Source organism: Paramisgurnus dabryanus, chromosome 1, assembly GCF_030506205.2.
Source record: "Paramisgurnus dabryanus chromosome 1, PD_genome_1.1, whole genome shotgun sequence".
NCBI classification, from domain to species: domain Eukaryota; kingdom Metazoa; phylum Chordata; class Actinopteri; order Cypriniformes; family Cobitidae; genus Paramisgurnus; species Paramisgurnus dabryanus.
In genome coordinates this window covers 38,591,014-38,618,889 of record NC_133337.1, presented here as the reverse complement: position 1 = coordinate 38,618,889, position 27,876 = coordinate 38,591,014, and the positions used below count along the sequence as shown (strand labels likewise).

Genomic DNA, 27,876 nt, shown 5'->3' with positions numbered 1-27,876 from the left:
ATGAAGATGAAACCTGACGCATTTAGCTTCAGTGTTAAAACTGATCAAATAATTGCAGTCTGTGGTTCTGTATATAGGCAATATTGACAATACTTTGTAAAAAATAATATGGGAGAAAATAACTAAATTAGTTCATTTTTGGAACTGTGAACTAGTTCAAAATTTTGAAATATGAACTGAACTAGTTCATGTAGAAAGTGAACTTTCCCAACACTGGTTGTCAGGTAGGTTGTTGCCACAGAACCCTAAGTTTGGAGTGAACATCAAAGGTTAGTTTTACCATGTTCTGGTAAAAACATTTCTCTATCAGTTTATGCTGATGATGTTGTAATCTTAATCAGTGACCAAAAGAAAATCGACACAGTGGTAAATATTTGAAACAATTTTAAAGATAAATCATCAGCCAAAAATGAAGCAATCTTGGTAGGTCATTGGTTTCTTCAAGAACCATCGATTTATAAAACTAGTTTTGATAATGCTGGAAACTATTCTATTCTTTCTGCAAGTGCTGGAGATTTAATCAAAGCTGGATTAACAACACTTGGACATCTGGTAAATACTTCCAGACTTGACTTTGAAAATCTTGAGGAGACTGCGGTAAAGCTGAACATTAAATCCATTAGGTTGTGTTCAGTTCAGTTGTGTTAGAAGAATTTAAAATCCTTGCAAACTTTTGTCCAGGTATCATAAACCTAATGAAGACGACTCTTTTTATACTTTAATCTTGTCTCCTAAACTGTGACAATCATTTTTTGGAGAAGAGATACAGTATGTTGTTGTGTGTTGATTCACTCAATGTTAAGGTGGTGTATAAAAGTTGTGTGAAAGTTTTTAATAGAAAGGTTTTAAATAAAATAAAATGGCCTCAGGCTAAGCAGAGATTGTAAACCAGAATGGAGAGCACTTTATAAGCCAACGTTACCCAAGAGAGGAGGTGATATTCAGTGCAGGATTTTACATGAGCTCTTAATGCTTTTATTTCTGTGTTTTAGTGGGAAATTTTCTATGCAAATGTTTGTGTCTTTAAATCTGTAAGAAAAAGGTCTGAAGAGTACGGTTGTTACATTTTGTTTTGGGCTAATCAAAATGGCAATTTATCTGAGTAAAGAAGATATGCTGATGTTTTTTCCAATTTAAGTCAAGAAAAGTTACAGATTTTAATGATTTGATTGAATGAATAATTTTTAGGCCTTTATGTGAAGGGATGTTATGTTTTGGCTTTTGCAGTAAGGGAGCATTTTATTGCATTAGATATATGCAGATTTATATATATGTGAACATGTGAAATGTATGTAATGTATATATTCTTGTATGTCTCTTGAAGAGATAATATATATTAATTTATTCTATTTTAATAAAATCTACTTTTTCAAGTTCAAATTATCTCTCTTTTACAGACACACCCGCACGCTCTCTCTCTTTTTATTTTCTCTCTCACACACACACACGCACGCACACACACACACGCACGCACACACACACACACACACACACACAGGCTCTCTCTCTCTCTCTCTCTCTCTCTCTCTCTCTCTCTCTCTCTTTCTCTCTCTCTCTGCACTGCGGTTAATGCATACATGGTAACAGAAGTGCTGTTGTGTCATCTGGACTGGTTGGATAGGTGATGGATGTTATTGTAGTAAAGTGTGGTTTGGTTGTGAAGTAACCTGCATGTGATGTTCTGTGATATCAGCGGTTCACAGTCACTCACTGCATCCAGCAGAACAGATGGAAGATCCTGACACTTTACAAGGTAAGAACTTTTATCATCATCTTCATATCTAAAATTATCTTACTGGATGAATTAATAATGAATTTATCAATTTATATTACTGTTCAAATGTTATGGTAAATGAGAAATACCTTTTTATACTACTATATTACTATTTTATAATTGTACATTTAAGTATTTCTTTTTCTTATTCTAATAAATTAGCCTACTGCTAATAAAAATGAATTACAATTGTGAGGCAAATGGTTGATAGTTTGCTTATTATTATAAGACTTGAATAAGTTGATATATGTACCGTTCAGATATAACCACAGATGTTATAGATTAGTGTCGTGTTCAAAATATCGATACGACGATACATCGTCATGAACTGGCGATGATGCGCACATCGACACAACTGCCGTATCAGTTCTGGTTCACTTTTTAAGGTAAAGTGACTGATCGTAGTTGATCCGTGATCGATACAGAAGTAACGCATGTGATCCGAGGTCTCAGTGTACGTTAAGAACGAAAGTTAAAGGTTACAACTGTTTACTTCACTTTCCGCATCCGTCTCTGTCTCGCACGCCGCGCGTCTGCGCACCTTTCCTAAGCGCGCACGCGCTCTTTCTCTCTATTTCCTATCCTCTCTCGATGCGTTTAGTATGAAAGCGCTTTATATCGCAGATATCTTAACCTAACTGCGGCAAAGGGCGAGTCAAGAAGTTAAAGTAGAGTTGCACAAAAAAGACTGCACTTCGTGGCATAAACAATTCACAATAAAACTATTACGCGCATTTAAAACCAATCAAGCGCGCACTGCTCGTCTATAAGCCACTCTCTTATAATACAGTAAAACATTTGGGGAAAAAGACGACAAAAAGCTGCAGATGAAAAGAGAGAGAGATAGGCTGCTTCAAACTATAACACCTGTCACATTAATAATCTGATTTAGTCCGACTGCATGTTTATATATTCATAGATAAAGAAAAAATTATATGAGAGGAGAATATGAATCTTTGTAAAAAATCTTTGAAACAACATGAGTTTAAGGGATAGTTCACCCAAAAAGGAAAATTCTCTCATCATTTTCTCACTCTCAGGTTGTTACAAACCTGTAAAAATGTCTTTGTTTTGATGAATACGAAGGAATATATTTTGAGAAACCAAACCGATCATAATCACTTCCATATTATTCTTTTTTTCCTACTATGAAAGTCAATGGGGCTCATTATTAGTTTGGTTACAAACATTCCTCAAAATATCTTCCTTTGTGGTCATTATGTCAAACAAAGTTTGAACAAACATTGTTGAAGTGTCTTAATGTTGTGAATAATTGTCCATGTCCACCATGAAGACGCTTAAATAATTACATGAAGTTAAAATATATATAAATGTGGAAGTTGATGTTTTAGATTTTGAAAGGGTTTCTTTGTGAACATTTTATTATCTTTATTTGAAGTTGACCTCAGTCCTTCTTTGTGACTAATGTATTTTTTAAAGTACACATGAATGATTAGCACACCAAAAATGCATTACTTCAAAGAAAGAAAAAGTCATTTTCCCCTGCTGATATGAATCAAGCGAGCTTGCAGAAGATGATATTATATGAGCCACATGTGGCTTCATTGTGATTTTTTAAAAGATAAATAAACAAAGTAAATTCGGTCTGATGGGATGTTTTTCCTTCACCAGCATGTGATGTTCCTGTATTGAAAACCATTATAAGGTGAAATGAGAGGAGGCACAGGACAATTCTGCTTAACTCTGACAGAGGATTCAGACTCACTTTTTGAAGATTCACAAATATATTTGTTTGATTATAGATTCATAGTTTTCAGGAGGACATCTGAACTGATCAGTGATTATTGTTTAAAAGAGCTGCTGATATATTTAACCCTATGTTTAAGACGGTCACCATTAAAACAGAAATATGCACAATTGCAAAAGCAAATTTTAAAGCATAATTTAAGCTGATTTAAAGGGGCATTTCACCCGTAGAAACATTGATCTTTATTGAAAGTGTGTCATATTTGTAGTCGAAATGTAACATACATTTAGAATTTGGTGTCTATTTGACAGAGAAAAGAGGTGTTTGTAGTCTCACCCCCTCAACAAAGATATTGCACTTCCTTCTTTCAATGATGCAAAATGATGATTTTTTACATCATTGAAAGAAGGAAGTGCAACACTGAAATCTGTATTTCTCCTGTCTCAGCGGCAACTGAGGAAATTATGCATGACAATTCAAAAACATGACTGGGGTTCTAACTATACAAAGCTTAATGCAAATGGGTGAAGTGTCCCTTTAAGTCTAAGACTATGTACTTGTAAGCAAGTGATTTAAATACATTCTGTGCAAATTATTTATGGGTTCACACCCTACAGCAGCCATCTTCAACAATCTAAAGGTGAAGAATGGAATTTTTTTTATATTCTTAACTCCTGTCCAGACCTGCAGGGCTTTACATTTTTTAATGTTGTATCGATTTATAAAGTTTGAGAATAGATAATGAATCAACAAAATGAAACCTAATATCTAACACTCAGAACCATGGTATTGTCAGCTTTACCGCGTTTAAGTCTCTGGTATTGGGATGGGATTGAAAATTGTACAGGTGAAGCTGATGGTATCAGACAGTATCAGCACGCTGTGTGAAAATCTCATCCATTAAGTATGCAGAGAGTTTAGGAAACCTAAGAGAGACCCAAGGTTTAAATCTGTTTATCTCTTGCTTAAAGGGGACACTTCATTGGAAATGTTTAAGTGCTATTACCGTGTCCCCAGTGCTTCTATCAAACTAGAAAATGTGATAAAGATCAACCCAGTAACTTAGTTTTAGGAAACCATTCTCTGCAAGCATGTGAAAAAATAGCATTGAAATTTAGCTCTCCTCGTGATGTCAGAAGGGGATCTTATTATAATAACACCGCCCCTTAATCTGCACTATACAACCACGGCGCTGCAATTTAGTGCAGAGATCAACTCATTTGCATTTAAAACGGCACATTTTTGTGCACACCTACAAAGTGTCAATTTTAACATCTTATAATACATTTTCTGTGGGGTATTTTGAGCTAAAACTTCACATATGTGGACACCAAAGATTTATTTGACATCTTAATAAAGTCTTGTGAAATGTCCCCTTTGAGTTTGACAATATCTCTTCCAACATCTCTCAGGTCTCTAAAAAAAACCACAGAGATACATTACATTACATCTGATGCAAAGCTGTGGAACAGGGATTGAGCTTTGACGTGGATGAAAGCACGGGGTTGTGGAAGAGATGCTCTGAATGCACCGTGAGAGGAACACTGCATTATTTGACAAAAAAAATTCATGACATACAACTCAAAAACAAAAACATGTCACATATCTTTGAAAAGCTGAGATTCTTGTGATTCAAATGCTGTAAACCCTTTTAAGATCCAATTAACACAGCAGGTACAATAAGTGTCCTTTTGAGGTGTTTCAGAAATCCTAAGGGGTTAAAACCAAGAGTCGCTTTTGACCATTGAGAATTTCCAGTTGGGCATTCAAGAATCCCGATTCATTTCATTTAAATATGAAGACATTACAGTCATTACCCATCACGCTACCATATCATGCAATGTTTATTGTTTTATCATTTTCAAAACTCTTTCTTACTTTGAATTCTTTTTATTTGTCTCGGCAGCTCTCTCAATGATGGATGTCAACCTTTTTTACATGGAGAACATCAGCGTTAACCACACCACGCTCTTTAATGACAGCAGAAACATCACCTTCTTACCGTACTATCAACATTCTCTTGTGGTGGCCACCATCTTTATTCTGGCGTACAGTCTCATCTTCTTACTCTGCATGATCGGAAACATCCTGGTGTGTTTTATTGTGCTGAAAAACAGACAAATGAGAACCGTCACCAACATCTTTATACTGAATCTGGCTATCAGTGATGTGTTAGTGGGCATCTTTTGCCTTCCCATCACGCTGGTGGACAACCTGATCACAGGTAAATCAGCTGCAACTTCAAAAACTTTCACATTCCCACTTTCATGTAATCCAATAGTAGTGTAAACACTTTCCAGGTTTGTCAAATATGTCTATATTGTAAATATGTGATAAAACAGGTGTTTGAATTGAGGGGGGGGGGGGGGCTGGGGTGGTCCCAGAACCCCTATAAGCATTGAGGGACCCCCTATAAAGTAAAACATATTAATAAGGGGGTTACCTGGTTTTTATTAAAATAGTATATGAATTTAAAATTCTCATGCTGCGTTACCAAAGCGATATTGTCCATTATTTATCCCAATTTCCCAATAAACAAATCCAAATGATTTCTGTCTGAAATAAATGTAAACTCTTAAGTGTTAAGTAATGAAGTACAAATACTTGTTTACTTTTCTTAAGTCGAAATGTTTGGTATCTATACTTTACTTGATTAATCTAACAGACTTTTTACTTCTACTCCTTACATTTTCATGAAATTATCTGTACTTTTTACTTGTTACTCCCATTTCATTTCGGCTTGTTTTCATTCCAGCTTGTCATTGTTCAATTAAAAAAAAAACTATCCAGATTAATTGTGCTATCCAGTAAGAGTAAATTTGATTGTGATTGAATGAGAAGTATAACCATATACCATACAAACACCCAATTGGTATGCAAGCAAAGGAGGACATGTTGTGGTTGTTACTCAAAAAAGATTTTTTCTTGAAAGTTATTACTTCTCCACTATTGGTTCATTTATCAAATGTGTGCTTTCTCTTCGTCCTCGACAGATTAAGCTTCAGTAGGTAGTTCAGCAGAGAGACATTTGAATAAATGAGCGTTTGCGATTGACAACCATAAAAAGATAATTGTTACTAAGCCTGCACTGTGTACACCAATTTTCTTGTCTGTTGCTCTCGCAGATTCCTGTAGCTAAGCTTGGATGTACATTTACATTTCAATAAAAGTTATTGATGATATACCTCTGAAGTTTGACTTTATGCACCGTTACAATACTTATAGGCAACTAGTCATCATATCTTCTGATCCACGAAACACGTGTTAATGCTACACATACTGTACAGGTAGCCTACTGCATCCCAAATTTTTCAATTTTAACATTTTAATGTAACAGTAATGTAGGGTGACCATACGTGCCATTCTTCCCAGACGCCAAACTGGCCAGGATTTTGGGTGCGTCTTCCGGAAGTCGTATTTGTCGACCGCATACATCATAGCGGATTATTATTATTATTATTATTATTATTATTATTACTACAGAAAAGCAACCATTATATTTTAAGGTAAGAATGAAACTATGATGGTATGTCTTATGTTTTTAACCAACCTGATCTCACAAATTTCCGTGGTATAGTCACGAAATATTTAGCTCATTTATCCATGACAGCAGAAGAGTCAAAAGATTTGAGTTTGCTAAATAAGCAGCTTTGTGTTGTCTTGCACTTTTACAATCAAAGTGGAAAGTGAATTACAATGTAGAAATCAAGATCAATTTTCATTCGATTCACAACACACGTACAGTGTAAATGTCAGTAAATGAATCACCTACTGAACAACATTTACATATTCATAATGTTTACTGCTTGTATGCATGATATCATAATGATCATGAAATCTTGACTCAGATTTGTTTAGATTTTGCATAACAGACCATGTGTTGTATAAAGCAACCATATGACATCTGATTCTGTTGACTGTGAATTTAAATACAAACCCAACGAGCCATACGCTACATCATTTCTGAATAATTCATGTGATTTATCACTGCCTGTGTGATAGATTATAACCTGTCATGTCAATATTTCTTATAAATGACAGCATCTGACTTTATCAAACAGTAACGGTTCTGAAAACAACATACATGTCAATAAGACTCACCAGAATCTTTAAGATGATCTCAGATGAACCCAGAGCAGATGATGTGCAGAGGTCCTTCATAATGATAGCTGTCTGTGATATTGCCTGCTTGTTAAATACCTGATGATAGCACAAAAACTGAAGGTTCTTCAATTGCTCCTCCATGAAATCCTCCCATTAAACAAACACTTTTGTATACTATGAAATGTAAATTGTAAACTTTTGTTTGTAAAATGCAAACAAATAATTTACTTCCATGACATCAGTGTATAGCCTATATGAATCGTTTTATATTGAATTTGTCTTTGATGATTTGCGCGAGTTTTTTTCTCTCACATGAGTTGTGTGTGTTATTGTCTCTCGGGCAGGTTGGCCGTTTGAAGTGGTGATCTGTAAGATGAGCGGTCTCGTTCAGGGAGCTTCAGTTTCGGCTTCTGTCTTCACATTGGTGGCCATCGCTGTTGAGAGGTCAATAAATCATCTGTAATTTCATTCTTCACATAAAATCACCACCAACCTCTGCAGAAGAATCCCACTGATGTCTCTCCTTTAATCTATCTCTACATTTCTCTAACCTGTGTTGCATTTAATTGTGGTTGTTTGTGGTTCTTTGTGTAGCGATACAAATACATTTATGCATATATGCTCTTTTGTTACAAACAAGCATAATGTCATGGATTTATCCCAGCTTTAGGGGACACACATACTGATAAATTGTATACCTTGTAATGCACTGTACGTCACTTTGGAAATAAAGGGTCTGCCAAATCTATTGATGTGAATGATTAAACAATGCACACCATGACCGAATTGTAAGTTGCTTTGGAATAGAAGTGTCTGCCAAATGTGTAAATATAAAATAATATATAAACCATCATGATGCTACAGATGTGACAATGTTTCACATTTAACACCACTTATCAAGCTTTTTACAAAAAAGTGATTTGGAGAGATTGAGATTCAGAACAGCCTGACTTTGGCCAACCCTATGATGATGTCTTTCTTTCAGGTTTCGCTGCATCGTTTATCCATTCCGGCAGAAGCTGACGGAGCGTCAGGCCATCATCACCATCGCCTTTATCTGGGCTCTGGCCATCGCCATCATGTGTCCCTCTGCGGTGACGCTGACGGTCTCCCAGGATCTCCAGCACTTTATGGTGGACCAGGACAACATCACTTATCCTGTGTACACCTGCTGGGAGGCGTGGCCCGAGCGGAACATGAGAAAGATCTACACCACCGTCCTCTTCTCACATATCTACCTGGCACCCGTGGCGCTCATCGTCGTCATGTACACACGCATCTCCATCAAGCTCTTCAAATCTCCCGCCACCATTCGCGACGCGCACACGGAGGACAACAGTCGGCGGGTTTTCCGTAGGAAGTTGAAGGTGGTTAACATGTTACTGATGGTGGCTTCGCTCTTCACCGTCTCTTGGCTTCCGCTGTGGATCGTCATCATGTTGACGGACTATGGGAATCTGACAGCCGCTCAGCTGGATCTGGTGGCCGTCTACGTCTTCCCGTTCGCCCACTGGCTGGCCTTCTTCAACAGCAGCATCAACCCCATCGTTTACGGTTACTTCAACGAGAACTTCCGGCGTGGCTTTCAGGCAGCGTTTAAGTTTGGGGTTTGTCTGGTAGAGGTACCGCCGCATCCCAGACGCAACGGCATGTGGAAACACAACCGGGTGTGCGTGGATGAAGACCGGACGAGGAGGAGCGCGCCGGGTAAAGGAAGGAGAAATTTCTGCAGCAGAGATCAGTGTGATGACTTAGTGCTGGAGGATTTAGACTGAAGACATTCACATCATGCAATGAGACATCAAACCTCCAGCTGCTGCAGTCATGATTAATGCAAAGCTACAACAAATATACTGTCAGAAAAAAATGGTGCTGTAGGGGCAGTACCCTTAAACCCCTTAACTCAGAGGTCCCCAACCACCGGGTCGCGACCCAGTACCGGGTCGTGGACAAGTTGCCACCGGGTCGCAAGAACGTCCCAAAAAAAATTGTATAATAGCCACGTAAGAGCTTAATCGGGTTATTTTGTACTTTAAGAGCCGACTTCAAATAACAAATCATTTATACTTTTGTACAGGGCCGTGCTCTCTCTCTCTCTCTTTCTCCACCTCTCTCTCTCTACCAGCGCATCAGCGATCACATTGCTATCATTAGAGTTTGAGCATACAGTACTTCTAAAACACAATCGATCAAAGAATTGCGAAGGTATGACTTTATGAATCATTTGCAAATGTACGTCGCAAATGATGTACATACGTGGAGACGTTCAACTGTGTGACTGAAAAGTCATTATTTTATTCTTCTTTAAAACAACTTCACAATTATCCATCGATCGTAGCACCATGATCAAAATAAACTATTAGGCTAATAATATTTTAACGGCTACATTTTTAACGTAGGTTTGAAAGGAACCTAAACTTGTCAATCATCATTAAAATCATATGGTAAACGTGAGTCTCGCTCTGCGCCCAGCCGCAATTCTTCTGGCATCTCTCCTCCTTCACTGCATTTTTCTTCTGTTCTGTTACTTGGAATTGGGTCTCCAGCCCGACCAAGATTCGAGCTGCTTTGAGAACAGCAAGCCAAGTTCATTTAGGTTCCATTAATTATTAAGACTAAATGGGCAGGCAAACTAGTAAAAACAATGAAAGTAAAAAACAATCCGCCAAAATATGGTTTTACACGTCTATAGAAAATATACTATAGCCTAAATAAAGCAATTATTAATTTTCCTAATGCATGGTTATTATCTTTACTTCCGTTTAAAACTTATACATTTCGAAAAGGAAGATTTTCAGCACTTTGTTTGAACAGCAACTCAGCGACCCCAAATCCCCCCCCCCCAATCTCACCACCCGGTCCGCGAAATGTTTTTAAAGCTGAAACCGGTCCGCGGTGAAAAAAAGGTTGGGGACCCCTGCCTTAACTGGTGCAGCACTTTTTTGAGTGGGCGGGGAGGGGGGAGTGAAAAGATGATGTACTCCTTTAAATTTATATAACTCAATTAATAAAATAATATAGCATTTTTCTTTTGTGTAGAAGCTTAATCTTGGTCTTGTTTAAAAGAAGACACTTTAAGTGTCTGGTGATGAAATTATTAAATAAAAAATTGTTATAGCAGTTTACATTTATTGTAATAAATAAAAATAGTGCAATAAAGTATATATTTTATACATAAAATTATCACAAAAATGTGTTGTGACATTTAGTGGTTTTACCAACAACGACCACTAGGTGTCAACGCTATGCTGCATACTCTTGTCACCAATTAATAAATGACTGTCACTGCATTATTGTTACTGCTAAAATGTTTTGAAATATAAAATCTACATTCTTGGACCTTTCCAACGATATATAGGTTTTTTTTGTGATAGATACAAATTTAGGTGTCCTGCTGACGGGACAGCACCAGTTAAGGGTCGTAAAACAGTATGTACCTTTTACATTTGATAACAATATGTACTTATATGAACTCTTTAGTACTTATATTCAAAGGTGTACTTTTTGAAAGGGTACCGCCCCAGTGACCATTTTTGGGAGAGATGTTAAACAAAAATTGAAGAGCGAGTCATTTTTTACTCACCCCTAATGTATGATTTTCTTTCTTCTGTCAAACACAAAAGATGACGTGAGGATGTCTGTTTTTATATAATAACAGCGGTGGCCAGTGACTTCTCTTCTGAAGGGACGCAAATTCAAAATGTGTGTTCGGTGCGTCAAGATGTGAACCTATATGCATCATGCGTCATGTTAAAATACTGCAGACGTGTCAAACTGGTTTATGGTAAAAGAAATACAAAATATTTCCAAGACACTAACTTAACACTAAACTCATCATGGGGCGGTTTCCCGGACAGGGATTAGACCAGTCCTAGACTTAAACACTTTTAAGAGCTCTCCAAACTGAAAAGAACTTGCACTGACATATCTTAAAATACATCAGTGCCCTTTGTTTTACCTCAAAATGCACACAAGTAATGTTTTTAGTAAGGTATGTTTGTTAAAACTAGTTATATATCCTAATTAAACTAAGGCCTAGTCCTGGATTAAGCTAATCCTGGTCCGGGAAACCACCCCCATGGGCCAGTTGTTCAAAGGTAAGCTGATCGGATTTTGGTTATCGGATTGGATCAAATCTTGAAAATGGGTTGTTCAAAAGGGAAAGAAGGAATCTGAAATCAGATTAGATCACAGAATCCAATCCTAGTTTAAATCTGGATCAAACCTTCAGTTTGTGTTGTTCAAAACTTGTCAGTAGGATTTGGATAACTTTGATCCAAAAAAACTGGATTATCCTGATCCCAACAGGGGGTAGGATTTAAAGGTGGATTCCAGGAGGGAAATGTAGAAAAACTTTCAAATTGGTCAAATAACACATTTGTTTCAGTGTATATACTTTTATTTATATTTTGAACTTGACTTGTGTAACCGTTGTAACAGTGATAAAGTAGATATAGTAGACATAGGCTACAGATTAAGCTATTCAGTAAAGTAAAAATAATGAAATATGAAATAATCCCCCAAACAGATTTCAATCACAAACAAAAATAATATATTCAATTTTTATGTCATTCATCACCGTATATTAATTTCAAGGAAACAATCATCAGAGATGAGCCTGTCAAAAACAATGTCTAACAATGGCATCCCTTACTATACGTCCACTCAGTCCCTCATTCTCACAGAATGCCAGAGGTTGGTCTGGTTCTTCAAACGGCTCAGGTGCATCATAAACATCATCACAGGGAGGGACATTGCACCTGGTAGAGATGTTGTGCAGGACATACACGCTAGTATTATGTTGCATGCTCTCTGTGGTTCCACTCGCAAGTAGTTAAGGCATGCAAAGCGTCTCTTCAGAACTCCATTTAAAAGCTCAATTGCACATCTTGTTTTGCAATGAGCAGTGTTGATGAATACACAGATGTGGTTCTGGACATTATTGGAGGTGAAAACTATAAAGCTCTGCATGGGATTCAGGGTGTTGTAGGGGATGGTGAGCCTACGATTGTAAAGGAAAGTGATGAAACATTCATTCTGGATCTCAGCCCTACTGTATTATTGAAAAACAACCTGGACCCTCACTGGTAGAGCCAGCAGGCACAGGAGCTCAGAAAAGACACTTGAAGCGTCCTTTGTGCGTCCACAATGTATTTGTTATTGGATTTTTTTTTTTTTTGTGACTCAGATGAGGGTTCATAAAAGAAATTATAAATGGATGTTTATGTTATTTTTGTGTTTTGTCTCAAAATTAAAAACTCTTACAGTGATCCCATATTGGTTCTTCTACCCGTTCTTCACATAGCTGGTAGCACATGTTGTGATATGTTGTCCCATTTAGAGCACAGGTAATCTGGATTTGGTAATCTTGAAAACTGTGTATCTGGATCAGGGTGATCCAATCCAATGTTGCTTTGAAAAACCGGCATAAAAGTAAGACGGATTACCTGATCCTGAATAGGAAAAAATGTGATTTCCAAATCCGGATCATTTTGATCCAGATTAAACTTTTTGAACAACTGGCCCCTTGAGTTTACTCACACATGAGATTAAGTGAGTATCTAGAAAACGTGAGTATCTCTTTTATCCTAAACCCCTTCGAAGCATCTGCAGAAGACATGTATTTTGACATGACGCGTGATGCACATAGGTTCACGTGACGCGGCAAACACATATTTTGACATGACGGGCTAAATACATGTTTGATGGGCTTTGCATCGTGCATCCTCCATAAAGAAGTCACCGGTATAATAAAGTAAATGTTAGGTTCATTTAGTTGCCGTAAAGACCTGTTAACACAAGCACACATACAATGACATGCTTTAGCAAAAAATAAACAACAAATAGTGAAAGTAATTGTGACCGGACGCTCTGTCGTGTGTTACACAATCACACTGTATGACTTCAGACACGTGTGTCATATTGGGCTTTTATGGTGGTTTTAAAGCATCTTTAAAAGGTTTGCAAGCATACACATCAGTGTGTTTGCCATATTAAAAAAGATTGTTGCTGTATATCTGTACAGATCATTTGCTCTGTTGTAATTCTAGTCTAGTATTGTGCTGTCTGATATGTAAATACAAGTCAAACTATTTGCTGTGTACAACAAACAGTAATTACTACAATTAATTTTGTGAAGTGTTTGCTCCTTCAGATAAACGAATGCAAAATAATTAACTGGCAAACGCAGGTTGTGAATATTCAAAAGCATACAACGATGATTTTTTTAAGATTGATATTTTGTATAAAAAAGCCTTTTATGTTTTACTGTGAAAATAAAAGCAAGTCAGTGGGGCCAGTTGTCACACACTGAGGTAACTTAACAGTTGCTGTTAATAAAAACTTGAAGTATGCGGATGTTATTTTATTTCGTTCTCTTGTTTGCCTGTATGTTTATATTGTAGTATGGCAAATATAATTCACACAAGCTGAACTCATTTCAAGGGCACATATTATGCCCATTTTAACAAGATCTCAGACATGTCCAGAATGTCTGTGTGAAGTTTCAGCTCAAAATACCCCACAGATCATTTACTATAGCATGTCCAAAATAACCCTAATTGGGTGGAAGCAAAAATTAGCCGTTTAGTGTGTGTACCTTTAAATGCAAATGAGCTACTGCTCCTCGCTCTCTTACCAAAAGAGACAGTAAGTGCTTTCAGTTAAAATAGATCTGATATTGTGTAGAAGCGCAGAGAAAAAGCGGTCAGCGTATAACTTGCAGAGAGAAGAAACTATGGTAATACAGGACTGTGAGTCAGCAGCCATGGGCGGGGCTTAAGCAGTGTGACATCACATTGCTAAAAGAATCAAAACCGCATGTCTAATAAGACTGCTTTGGTTAAATGATCAAAAAAAAAACAAGGAACGGGTGGATTTTTTTTCCATTGTAGGGTGGTAGTGGTCACACGCTGCCAACACACATTTATGTTTAACACCATGTAAAAGTGGATTTTGAAAATAGGTGCTCTTTAATTGCAGCTGGACACAGAGGCCTGAAGGCTGCCTTATATACGCCCATAATAATGATTGACAGGCCTGAATGTTTATTAAACAAAATGTTTTTTATAGTTCAGCATTTGTGTGTAATTGGTCTTTTGACTCAGAACATTGAGATTTCACTCTGAAATGCATCGCATTACGAAGGTAAAACGAGTTGCGACTGTTTTTTTATGTTGACTATAACACAAACTTAAAACATTAAACGCTGCCCTTTAAAAAAGCGAAACCTTTACACAACAACACTAAACAAATTTTACACAATAACATGGCCTTAAAATAACTACACATGCACATCGATAAGCACCTTACCCAACAAACCGAGTGCATTCATCGTACTCAAAACTAGCAGGAGATCTGCAGGTAATCCAGCCTGTGAAAGATTTAACACCTGGAAACCGTCTGTTCATCTGCTGCCATACTGCGTTCACAGTGTCTTTCATTCATAAACAACACAGAAAGATGAAAGCTAATCTCACTTACAGATAACACCTCACATTCGAGTATGAAAGAGCTACTCCCGAGTCGGGCAGATTTAGTGTACAGGAGTGAACTTTGACCAAACTGATCTGATGTCTCGCATCCACACGGCCGGATGAGCAGCGGATTATTGGCTTAAGTGCTTTTCACCACTCGTGTGCATGTGCAGGAGACGACTCGAAGACATCACCAGCATCTCGAAAGACCAAACACAGCAGGAATATAAGTTAATATGAGCTTCAGCATTGAAAAAAGAGGGCAAGAAAAGACTACAGAGTTTACTTCAGTAAGTCTCTTTACATGCATGATGACATTTACTCAAATCATATCTGTCAGTGACTTTTAGGTTTAGGTTCATTTTATTTACATGTATGCATTTGTCAGATGTTTTTATCCAAAGTACCTTACAATGCATTCAGAGTATATCATAACTGTATGTGTGCACTGCTAATGCAATGATATATCTGTTGAGTTACAGAAACACACTCGACAAGCAGATGTTTGACAAATAGCACTGATATATCTGTGATTTTTTTAATTTGGCATTTCCTCCTTTTTCTTACACTTTCAGTATGAAAATAAATATTTCAGGTTGTTTTTGACAAACACATGATGTTGGCCATCTGTTGATGAGAGTAACAGGTGGATGTAAATTACTGTTGCTATGTAACCAAGCTCATCTTCATGTGCCACACAGGCAAAAATATAAAGATAAGAGTTTTTAAAGATACGATGTTAAAAGCCATCCTTACAGTATTTTAGATATCAGATCATTACATCAACATTAAAGGAATCCTGTTATTATTTTGTCCTCACAGAAAATGCAGAAGGAAAATATATCTCACCTTTCCATGACATCCCCATCTACGCTGATCAGATGAAATATTTTTATCTCTTGATTGATGCCTGTGAGATTGAAAGCAGATGTCAAACTAAACCAGAAGAATCGTATCGATTTGTGCACATCCAACAGAAACACACATAGAAATCCTAGAAATACATCAGAAACATCTCAAAACGACAAGAAATTTGGGCTTTTTCTATCTTTCCACCTCCGTATTTAGATGCATTAATGGTGGACTAATAAAGTGGAAGAGAGAGATGCATGTCTCTCTTTTTAATCCAGGTATAAACAGACTCTATATGTGACAAAATGAGTCTGAATGCACTCGGTCTAATTTGAAGGGAGAGGCAAAAGAAAGTATAAAGGTTGATTTTGGTGGAAATGGAGGTTTTCATAAATAAGTACATGAAGCCCTCGTCTAGTCATCCCAATGCTCTAAATAGTCATTAAACATCTAAAATGATCTTTATTTGTATGTTTTCTGAGAGGTGTACCATCATAAATGCTTAATCTAATATAAAAAATGCGTCTCCATCCACATGCGTGTCTGACATTTTGGTTTTAAAACATGCAGGAATATGGGTGTTTTCACATTTACTTCATTTTAAAAGAGCCAAGGCCAGTTTACGTAAACTAAACCAAAAAAGAAAATAGCCGAATGCGAAAAGAGGACCCAGTTCGTTTTTTTTGGTTCTCTTCAGAACTGAAGTGATTTCAGACCCTTTCTTGTTCACATCACAACTTAATAAGAACTCAGACCCCATGCTTTCTGTGCAGCAGTTGATTTTGATTCGTGCAAAAACAGCAGGTGAAGATCAGGACATGATTGATGTTAAAAGAGTTACAAGCAGTGTTGTAATAATATTACTTTTCTGAAGTAAAGAGTAAAGTAACGCATTACTTTTTAAATGTAAACATTGATATTTGAGTTACTTTGAGTTACTCTCTCTGTTTCTCACTGTTTTATCTTTAAAATAAGAGCCTCGCTCATTATAATGGCCCTGAGGATCATACAGATATAATGTGAATTATAGATGTGAATTTTTCTTTGTGTGCAGAGAAACATGTGGTCACAAAGGATGTTTTGAATTATAACTAAAAGAAAGAAACACGAGCTAAAATACTGAAACTAAAACCATACAGATCTTCTGTTCAGACTGAAGCACATAAAAAATAAAAGACATTATTTTATTTTTGGGTTCATTACCTCTTATTTCGTTCTGAATCCACGTGGCTCTTAATAATTGTGTCCTGTGTCACATGGCTCTGGCTGAACTATTGTGAAGATCAACATTGAGTCATTTTATGTGACTCACTGAGTCGTTGCGTGCTGATCCATTACATTACACTTGAGTATATAAATACATCTGAGTATCTATGACGTTCTGATTCAGTATGATGAATTATTACAATTACAGCTCAAACATCAGCTTGAAAATATAATAATAACTCTTTTAGTGTGATGCAAAACAACTTGTTAAAACACAGACATGCTGTTGAAAGAGTAGCATGTACGTTAATATAACAAATGGATTCATTATTTTAATTTCCTGCTATTACAAATAGTTTCATTAACTTCAACGTCACAAATATTTCAAGCAGTGCAATGCATCGTTCAATAAAGATCACATGTGGAGTTATGGTTGCTTGCTCACTTGACAAACACACTAAATCCTTACAATATTATTAACTGTGTGACTCATTTCACATGATCTCATCCCATTCATAGCTGTATGCACAATCACATTAATCTTCATACAAATATCTGAAATAGGACCAGATTTATAAACTGCAGTTGATGTTTGTGGATGTATATTTGCAATGGCACTGTGTTTGAGATGTATATTAAACATTAAATCTGTGAATGCACGCAAAATTGGATTTGGTGTATGTATTGCATGACTTTTCACACTGCGTGCTATTTATACACACTTCATAAGAATGGTTTGTAAATATATATATTTTACATGACATTTACGATGTGCAAGTAGCCTATATTCACATGTGTTTTATCTACAATGTGTGTTTACTTACACAGATTAAATCTTTTATTTCTTAAGGACATCTTTCACGCTGTTATTGAAGTTCCTAGATGGACAAATGCAAAAAATTGAGATAAGATTCTGGAAAGGTTAGGCTATATATCATCACTAATATCATCTGATACCATCATCACTGTAAAACGCACATGCATACATTAAAGAAAATCATTTCCAGAGTAAAAGATGTGAGATAATATACAGTGTGTTATCTATTATGTGTTAAACCTTTCTCATTATCCAAACTAAAAAAAGAAATTAAATCATAATGAAGTCAAATTGTTGTGGGACTGATGAACCATCACAGGAACTTGTGGCTTTAGCTTTTATAAGACAGACTCCGATGACTTCTCGTCCAAAGGGCGCAAATTCAAAATATGTATGTATTCAAAATAAGAAAAACATCCAATTTAATATAAGAAACGACAACTCATTTTTGAACTGTGAGTAGATAAACTTCAGATTTCAGTGTGAACTTTGGGTCATGATTAAGTTCATCTGTAATCTGAGTTGAGCGCTCTCAACCGCTACGACTTCATCACAATCAATCAATGAAAGAAACCTGATTAATGAACTGATCAAGTCATATTCATTTCTTTTCTTTAGATTGCGACTAAAGATCCTCTTAATCCACTGAAACAGGACATAAAGAAAGTTAATCTTTCCTCATACAGGATACATATGGGGCGATCCCTCAGGTCTGCAGACTCATCCAGTCTTTTAGAAGTGAAGCAGGCAAAATTCAAGTGCACTGGTGTGGAAGTAAAACCCCGGGTATATGAGAAGCCTAACTGTTCATGCATGAACAAACTCTTAAAGTGAAATTTTATGCACATTTAATCTGACAACAGAGCCAAGAAATTCAAAGCATTTCTGGAAGCAATAATGAGGCAACATTATTAGAGCTCACTGCATTCATGTCAATCACATATTCAAAAGTTTCAAATAAAGGAACGGCTGGTGTTTTGCCTTTCTTAGACGTGGGAAGATCCAGGACACAGGGATGGAGACACCAACTGCTGTGGAGACAATGATCCTATAGACATCTGTGACATTGGTCATAAGGTACAGACATACAATGAATACCAAATATTGAAATATGAAATGAGCACTATAATAAAACTGCAGCTATCTGGTGGCCAGTTGCATAAACCTTTTAAGACTAGTCTTAATAGTCATTTTTTTCTTCAAGACTGATCATAACTGTTTACATAGAAAGGTAGATTGGTCTAACATAAATCCAAATAATAAGACTGATTAGCCCTAACTAATTGCTAGTTAGTCAGAATCATTCTTAAGACGCAGTCACGGCTATGTTTATGCAACCGGCCTTGGACTGAGAAGATGTTGAACTATGACACAAATGATGAAGTTGAGTTAGGTAGATCATCATTTGACAGCTGTGACTTATATTCATTTTTGTTTTAATTCACAGTTTTTATTAACCTGAGGTCAGTTTAAATTTCTCTCCTCATGTTTCTTTGAGATAACACTAGAATCTGCTTAAGGCTCAGTCTGGTTTTTCAAGCTTATCGTGTTACCCCAACTCTCTAGCCACAACCATTTTAATGTCATTTCTGTCATTTAAACATTTTTATGCATATTATAAATCTTTCCTTCATGTGTGTTTATCTGCAGGTTTGTTCATTCGTGTGAAAGTGTTGGGAACTCTGGCGTTAATTGATGAAGGAGAAACCGACTGGAAAATGATGGTTATAAATGCAGAAGACCCAGAGGCCAAAGACTTTCATGGTTGGAGACCTTTACATGGTGCATTAATAAATAGCGTGCTGTTGAATTTTAGGATGTTTTGACCGCGCTTTGTCATTCTTACAGATATCCATGATGTCCGCAGACTCAAGCCCGGCTATCTGGAGGCCACACTTGATTGGTTCAGAATGTACAAAGTACCAGACGGAAAGCCAGAAAACCAAATTGCCTTTGATGGTGAATTTTAAAACAAGGTTAAGAGAGTTAGTGTTTATTACTCGTACTGTTTCATTGAAAGATACAGGCTGACATTTGATTAATGATATCTCATAATGATCTTCTTTCCTTGATGATGTTCTTAAAGGGTGGTTAATCACCCAGACAAATTTGAATGATTAAAAAAGGACAAATACATAAAATAAATTATCAACATCTTGGAACAACAGGCTTCTCTGCTCTCAAACGCTGGGGGCGTGTCCTCTGTTGGGCACTGAAACCACACCCACTTGTGGAAAAGCTGCCCATCTCTCTCTAAATCAAAGGTCCCCAACCATCGGGTCGCAAGAATATCCTGGAAAAAATGTGTTTAATAGCTACATAATAGCTTTCTTGAGTGTTTTGCCCTTTAAGAGCCGTTTCCACTTATGTACCAGGTCTCTCTCTCTCTCTCTCTCTCTCTCTCTCTCTCTCTCTCTCAGCACATCTGCACTCACATAGCATTGCTGTGCTTAGAGCTCGAGACTATACTTCTAAAACACAATCAATGAAATAATTGCAGAGGTATTCCTTCATGAATCATTCGCATGTACCCTGAAAATCATACATGTGGATCAAATCTGTGATATTGCAAATGACTGAAAATTATCACCCCTTCAGGCTTCTGGGAAACAAACACAGAATTATACAACAAAAGCGGCACCATAATGAAAATAAACTCTTTTACTTCAGTAACCAGGTACACTTTACATGTAGGCTCGAAAAGAACCTAAACATTAAGTCCTGTGTCAATCATCATTAAAAGCATTTAAGCGGCAGTCTCCAAGCATCAGTGTTCAGCTGTAAGTTTTCCAGCATTTCTCTTCTTCTCAATCTCCTCCTTCATTGCTCCTTCATAATAAAAAATATTTACCTATAGGTCAAAACACTGGTTTATAAATAAGGCTTTATTGTGGTACATAGGCAATCATTTAGGCACAACAATATTTTTCTAGTTGAATGTTCAGCTTAAGTCTAGAAGGCCTAACAAGTCATGATGCCAAACATGAATCAGAATAAGTTCAGGTATTGCACATCTTTAGCAGACCACCCAAAAATCCACTAGAATGCAGGAAATCACATCCACTTAATCCAGAATTTCCTTTGGGTGGACCTTAAGCTATGTCTGCCTCATAAATGTAACCAATATTGTCCATCTCCAGTAGGCCGCCCCTATCAGCGGCTTTGGGCCTCCCCACAGACCACCAGAATGCAGCGTACAACATCAAATAAATTACAATTCTCTGATATCTGAGCCACCAACTCATGTGGCTGCGTGCGCAGCATAATTTTGATCCTCCCTGACTAAATCTCACTCCAAGGTTTTTTTCAAAGTTGGCAGGTATGTAGTCCAAGAAAAGAGATTTACGTTGGAGACGATAACTTGCATCATCGTTTACCTTGGGGTTTGTACCTTCTGCATATCGTTAACATGAAGTAATACACACTTACATTTCCAGTTCCCAGAATGCTTTGCATAATGAGTAAATATCAAAATAAAGGGTTATTTTATGCATTTTTAATTAAGATAAGTAAAGAGGGGGACTTATTTGTGTTTAGTATCTTGTTATTGTCAGGGTTTTGTGTTGCATTTAGTTCTGTTCATTGTTAATCATCTTGTTTAGTTCATTTGTTATCTCATTTCATCATTATTAGTCTCACCTGTTTGATTATTAGTTAAGTTCTTACACCTGTGTTTCATTAGTTTGCTCACCCTTTATATTCTGCCCTCAAGTGTCTTTCCCTTGTCAGTCGTTGAATGTATGTTATGTTAAGAAGTTCCTTGTAATCGTTGTTGTATGTTTGAATAAAGCTCCTGAGTGTAAATATGAAGAATCTAATCTCCTCGTCGTCATCATCATTGTAGTTAGTAATAGTAGTAGTAGAGTACGTGACAGAACGACTGACCATAAAGTGTTACGTGGTGTTTAGTAGTGATGGGCAGTCCGGCTCTTTCAATTGATTCGGCTCTTTCGGCTCGCTCCGGCTCTACAGTTTAGTGATGGCAGTCCGGCTCTTTTCATAGATTCGGCTCTTCTGGCTCGGCTCCCTTAGAAGAGCCGGCTCCCCTGCATGCGTGTGAAGATTCGGCTCTGCTCGTTCGCTACAAAGAATCAGCTCTTAGAGCCGGCGTTCGCGAACGACCCATCACTAGTGTTTAGTGTTTCTCCTCCTGTTTCCAGAGTTTTTTGTTTTCCGTATTCACAGTTTCGTTTTTAGTTTATTATCGTTATGGATCTCCCCCCTCAGTTAAAATCCAAATTCTGGACCAGGAAAATCGCCCGTTGGAACTTCACATCAAGGACTTTCTAGACCTGGCGTGCCTTACCAACTTCACAGATCACGCGCTCTGTGTTTTTCTGAAAACCAGCCTGAACGATCGGTCATGGGCACGTCTTCCAACGGGCGGTCCAGAGAACAACTTCGCCACTTATGTGGAGTGGGTGCTGTTCCACAACAACTCCCCATTCACCGTCGGCCTTGCCGATGGGGAGTTTGCCGCCAGCCCCACTTCACCCCCAGAGACCGACACGCCAACACCCTCCACGGACCTCGAGCCCACCGCGGGCGGAGAACCTGGCAACGCGACCAGTGAGCCAGAGCGAACCCCTGAGCCCAGCGTCGCTGAGATCCTGGATCCCTCCCCCGACCAGGTGCGAGAGCCGAGTTGTCTGGGATTCGCCGCGGGAGCTGCTGAGGATGTCGAGGAAGACATCCACCTCCACGCCGCTGAGGGTGAGCATATTACGTCTCTTGGGGAAATTTTTTTGGACTGTGCTTTGGACATTTCCCTTTCTTCATCGGCTCCGCTGGTTCCGTCCAGCTCCTCCCCAACACAAGGGGACCCTCCCACTCCCGCCTCCTCTGCCTACCTCAGCCAGTCCGAAGCACCTGCAGCCATCACAGCGACACGCCCCTGCTCATCCTCAGCGCGTCATTGCCGCTGGTTTGACTGATCCGGGGCGTGCCTCTCTGCTAGCTGTTTTCGGGGAGCTCTCCAGTTCTCCACCTCCGCTCCGTGAGACCAAGAGGTCACCTCGGCCCGTCGGACCAGTGGCATCGCTTCAGGTCTCTCCTCCCTCCCCTTCGTCGGCTCCCGTCTCTACAACGACGTCACCAGGCATCGTCACCACTCCGGCTCCGCCCTGGTCGGTCGTCGTCCCGTCCTCGCCTCCGGGTTTTCCTCGCTCCCCAAGTGTCCCTCACTCCACCCTTCCAGCTCGTTGGGCTCCTCCCTCCTACGGGCGTTCACCTTTGGGTTCCTCTGCTCTGGCTCCGCCTCGTAGCTCCGGTCCACCTCCTACATCTCGGTCGGGAGACCCACCAGCTCTGCCCCGCCCCTCCGGTTCCTTGGCTCCCCCAGGTTCTCTGCTCGCACGGCTCCACCTTGGATCCTCCAAGTGCCGTCATCGCCGTTGTCCGTCCCCAGGGTGGGTAGTAAGAACAATACTCCACCCTGGCTCCTCCCATCAGCGACTCCACCCTGGGGCTTCATCCCGTTCGGTCTCTGGGGCCTGGTCCAGACCCCTTCCTAATCCCTCCCTCATTTTTGGACATTTCTGTTTTGGACTCCCTCCCTCCCTCCCTCCACTTCGGTGTTGTTTTAGTTACGGCGCGGGACGCGCCTTTGGGAGGGGGGCGTACTGTCAGGGTTTTGTTGCATTTAGTTCTGTTCATTGTTAATCATCTTGTTTAGTTCATTTGTTATCTCATTTCATCATTATTAGTCTCACCTGTTTGATTATTAGTTAAGTTCTTACACCTGTGTTTCATTAGTTTGCTCACCCTTTATATTCTGCCCTCAAGTGTCTTTCCCTTGTCAGTCGTTGAATGTATGTTATGTTAAGAAGTTCCTTGTAATCGTTGTTGTATGTTTGAATAAAGCTCCTGAGTGTAAATATGAAGACTCTAATCTCCTCATCATCATTGTAGTTAGTAATAGTAGTAGTAGAGTACGTGACAGTTATAATAGTATTTGAAAGACTTTCATATTTTGTTGTTGGGTTTTTAAATGGTTACCATGTGCGGATGAGTATAGAGCATTTGTTTAGGATGAGCACAGTCTCCTTGACATGTCTATTTAGTGTTGTTTTGGTCAGATAGCATTAAACTTTAAGTATAAATGTCTTGATTTGAAAGCATTTACATTGTATTTATGCCATAATCTGCTTTTGTTTCAATTGAGTATAAGTTATGGTTAATCTTACGCACTGCCCAAAAATAGTCCCCGTGGTTACTTTCAATGACAGGGGACTATTTTTCGGGCAGTGCGTAATATCACTACGCCTGCTGCAGCCATCAGCAAAGTCCTTGATTATTACGCCAGAATGAGAGTATATTTCCTAACCACATCAGCCTAGAAAATCACAACTATTAATTTTCCGTCGGTCTAAGTACACGATGTAACTACAGAAGAGTCAAGTTTTAAATGGGAAAAATATCGAAACTCTTTGGTTATTTTTTTGCCCGATGCTAATGGTCTAATCAGATTCAATGGATTGTGCTAAGCTATGCTAAAAGTGCTAGCGCCAGACCCAGAGATCAGCTGAATAAATTTCAAATCAGTAAGAATCAAATGTTTTACTCTAGGGGAGCTGGAAAATGAGCATATTTTCAAAAAAGTGGAATGTTTCTTTAACATATTTTTAATCAGATCAACTCAATTTAATTGTGCTGAGGGAACTAAAAACAATTAAGTAAGTTCAACTAAATGAATATATCTAAATTTAGATTAGGTAAGTGGATGCACACAATTAAATTAAAACAATTGAGCAAACTCAATGAATATTTTTTTCACTGTACACTTTTATAAAGCCGTTATGAACTTTCCTCATGGATGGTTCTTTAATCTTTACTTACATTTAAAACTTTATACGTTTTGCAAAGGAGGACTAACAGCCACTAACAATAAGTGACGCAGCAGGTATATGCAACACACGCGCTCACTTACACAGCACCACCCCCAAACACCCCCAGTCCGCAAAAAAAATTCAAGCCAAAACCGGTCCGTGGTGTAAAACGGTTTGGGGACCCCTGCTCTAAATGACTAAATGTAAATGTAATATAAATGTCTCTCTCAATTTTCAAATGTGCCTGTGGTTGTGTTAGGGGCAGGGCAATGCATCGAGCCACCGATTTTAGTCACACCAAAATGCTTAAATCAGATATGTGATAAAAACTTTTAACGGTATAACTCCACATTTTAGTACTACACAAATCACGTATGATGTGTTTAAAAACACTTCCCTGAAATGACTTTAAACACAATGCTGTAACTTTTTCTGCAGAGAATGTAAACATCTATTTAATATCTATATGATTGTTTTTGGTTTTCAGGATTTCACTATAAAAACAGTTAAAGAAACTCACAGTTTTCTGGAAAGCTCTCATCTCCAAAAAAAACTCCTGATGGAGACATCAACTGGTCAGTCATTAATCTTCTGTACTGTTCATGATAGTCATTCTCCAGAAAGCCGCTGTTAGATTTAAAAAAAGTTCTTTTATTTGAGCGTCAAGGGGAAGCAAAATGACAGATCAAGATGACAAACACAAAGACTGCGGACTGTACACATTCATAAAGGTTTCATCACATTCACATTCTCAGTTAGTGCCACCTGTCTTAACATCACTGTTGTGAATGCAATCGCAGCTCTTTTTAGCAAATAAACTCATACCTTCATGACAGTTGATCTGTAAAGCGTTCCCATATCGTGGACACCATGAGCCAGCCTTCTTGGATTTTAGGGGATTTTCAGGAGCTTGGAGGATTCATATTTACAAAAAGAATGATAAACAGGTGGTAGAACAAAAGTAAACAAAAGCAATCATATTAATTAGGGATGCTCCGATCGATCGTCTGTAGACTGGGATTGGTCAATAATTAAATGACTCAATCGGTACTCTCTACATTTGGAAAAAAAGTAAATTTCTTTCTATTTATGAAAAGAAAGTAAATTAATTATTATGGTAAAGATACCTTCATTCATAGTAAAGGCAATCCCATACTGCATTGCTGTGTGATTTGCATTTAAGATGGCAGCCGATGAAGGCAGCTAAATATATTTATTATTCATTCGATACAAAAAAAACTGCTCTAACAGTACTCAGTAAACCCAGGGCACAAGACACAAATATTACATTGTTAGTTTTGTAACATACAAACTCTATAAGTCTCTACATCGTGCCCGCATGCACCAGGTTTCCCGCACGTAGTCTGTGATTTGCCCGTCAAATCACATTCTATTAATAGACTATTACATTTTTTATTAGCTTGGCTTCTTTTATATATGGTAACATTTTAAACAATGATTACCCCCATATGGATACACTTTATAATACGGGTCAATGAATCATAATGAACTAAGACATCATTTTATTTTTACTTCAGCATGAGTTAATGCATGTACTAATCATGAAGAGTCATCATTAACATGACATGTTTTTAGTAGTTAGTTAATGTATTAATTAACAATGAGTTCATGTGTTGATTCATGAGTCACTTTGTAGTTAATGATGTAGTTAATTAGGAACATGCCTAAACTCAGCATTACTTCATATTTAAGTAAGAATTTATTTGGGTATTAGTTTAGTGTCTTCATGGGCCCTTATTATAAAGTGTTACAAAACATATCAACAAATCAAATCAAATCAAAAAGTAAAGTAAAGTAAAAGTTTTGAGTAGACCATATCAAAAAAGTAGCCCTACAGATTGTTTTATCAATTGTGGTCGTCCTTGCTCACAAAAAGTTTGGAGACCCCTGATCTATAGGAATCAAATGAGTCGAGCGAACTGTGTTAACGCAAGGCAACTCACTTGGGTTTGGATCTGAAGCTGCTGTACAGCTGTCTGATGAACACTGAATTCACTGTGCTATATTACTGATGGAACAGATATTACATATAGACCACATGGCTTTGTATCTGTGGGTTGATTTCAATCCCATATGGCTTCAGCAATGTTCAAGGTCTATAGAGGTCAATTTGCTATTGCAATATTTCAAGGTTCTTCAAAGTTACAGTTTTGTGTCAAATGTATTGTGCAGCCTGAACACCTGTGTCACAAAAAGCCCGTTCCTCTGTTCCAGTACAGATGCCAAAGCCATCGTAGATTCTGTGAGTGTTTTTCCATCAGTCTGACAGAAACACACACACACACACACAGACACACACACAGAGAAAGAGAGAGATTTCATTTTCAATAACACTACTGATACCTCCGAGAATCTCACAATCTTTAAAACATGATGTACTATTTGCATTTGCAAAGTGTATGATGGTGACTGAGATTAGGGTGAAAATTTTATTTGCTCATGAACGCTACAAAAGCCCTTAAACAAAATTCTGTCACCTTCATGTCATTCTTAATCTGAATAAAATTTTCTTCCTCTGTGGTACGTAAGAGACTCTCAGGGTTTGTCAACATCCAGAAATCCAGAATGAAACTGTGATCTCCATATGCCCTTTAGTTTCACTGCAGAAAGAGACCAGGTTTAGAGAAACAAGCTTAATGTAAACAATGACAATTATTTGTATGTAATTTTGATTATTTATTCAGGCACATCCATACGGCGATGCAGAGCCGATACCCAGCTCAGGTGAGAAACCTGATCTCACACATCTTCATCATCATAACAGCACGTGTAACAGCGGTCGTGTTCACTCCCTAATGATAAACAGATGCTTGATTTATTATAAAGTCCTATCTGACACATACTCCTATCATTTGTAGTTTGTTTATAGTTTCATCTGCTCATTTACAAACTAACATTTCATTTAATAAAATCTACTTTGTTCTTTTTCTCGTCCTAGTTGATAAATGATTTTATTACAAACAGTCATAGAAGATCAGCGGAAGAAACAGAAACATGTTGTTTCATTCGAGTACAAATGAAACCATCAATACCTGACAGCGACACCTCTGTGAGATCTCTCATATTAGTTGCTAATAAACATAAAAATACAT

At 37.9% G+C, this 27,876-nt stretch overlaps 2 protein-coding genes and 1 long non-coding RNA gene across 6 annotated transcripts; 2 read left to right on the top strand and 1 right to left on the bottom strand.

Moving 5' to 3' along the window:
* Positions 1–1,584: 1,584 nt before the first annotated feature.
* Positions 1,585–9,449, top strand: LOC135757643 (neuropeptide FF receptor 1). The gene is made up of 4 exons (XM_065272277.2): positions 1,585–1,753; positions 5,389–5,706; positions 7,931–8,030; positions 8,572–9,449. Exons 1-4 carry the CDS (start codon positions 1,729–1,731, stop codon positions 9,359–9,361), a joined length of 1,233 nt encoding a protein of 410 aa, XP_065128349.1. The 5' UTR covers positions 1,585–1,728; the 3' UTR covers positions 9,362–9,449.
* Positions 9,450–15,128: 5,679 nt separating this feature from the next.
* Positions 15,129–27,384, bottom strand: LOC141282973 (uncharacterized). 4 transcript variants are annotated; one of them, XR_012337905.1, is made up of 7 exons: positions 27,262–27,384; positions 26,966–27,046; positions 25,589–25,672; positions 25,284–25,390; positions 17,944–17,997; positions 15,911–15,971; positions 15,129–15,261 (listed from the first exon to the last, which is right to left on the bottom strand). It is a non-coding gene; the product is annotated as an uncharacterized lncRNA (long non-coding RNA). The 4 variants fall into 4 exon arrangements; XR_012337906.1 differs by lacking the exon at positions 15,129–15,261 and adding exons at positions 15,514–15,688; positions 17,117–17,184 and having other exon boundaries at positions 25,589–27,046; XR_012337904.1 differs by having other exon boundaries at positions 25,589–27,046.
* Positions 15,257–27,350, top strand: LOC135758048 (inorganic pyrophosphatase). Its single transcript, XM_073816198.1, is given in 14 exon segments — positions 15,257–15,325; positions 15,328–15,351; positions 15,884–15,942; positions 17,964–18,017; positions 18,549–18,607; positions 18,609–18,632; positions 18,634–18,646; positions 18,927–19,015; positions 19,576–19,700; positions 19,785–19,912; positions 25,251–25,286; positions 25,288–25,308; positions 25,310–25,338; positions 26,957–27,350. Coding segments are annotated over 14 exon segments (783 nt in total). The 5' UTR covers positions 15,257–15,297; the 3' UTR covers positions 27,051–27,350.
* Positions 27,385–27,876: the final 492 nt, after the last annotated feature.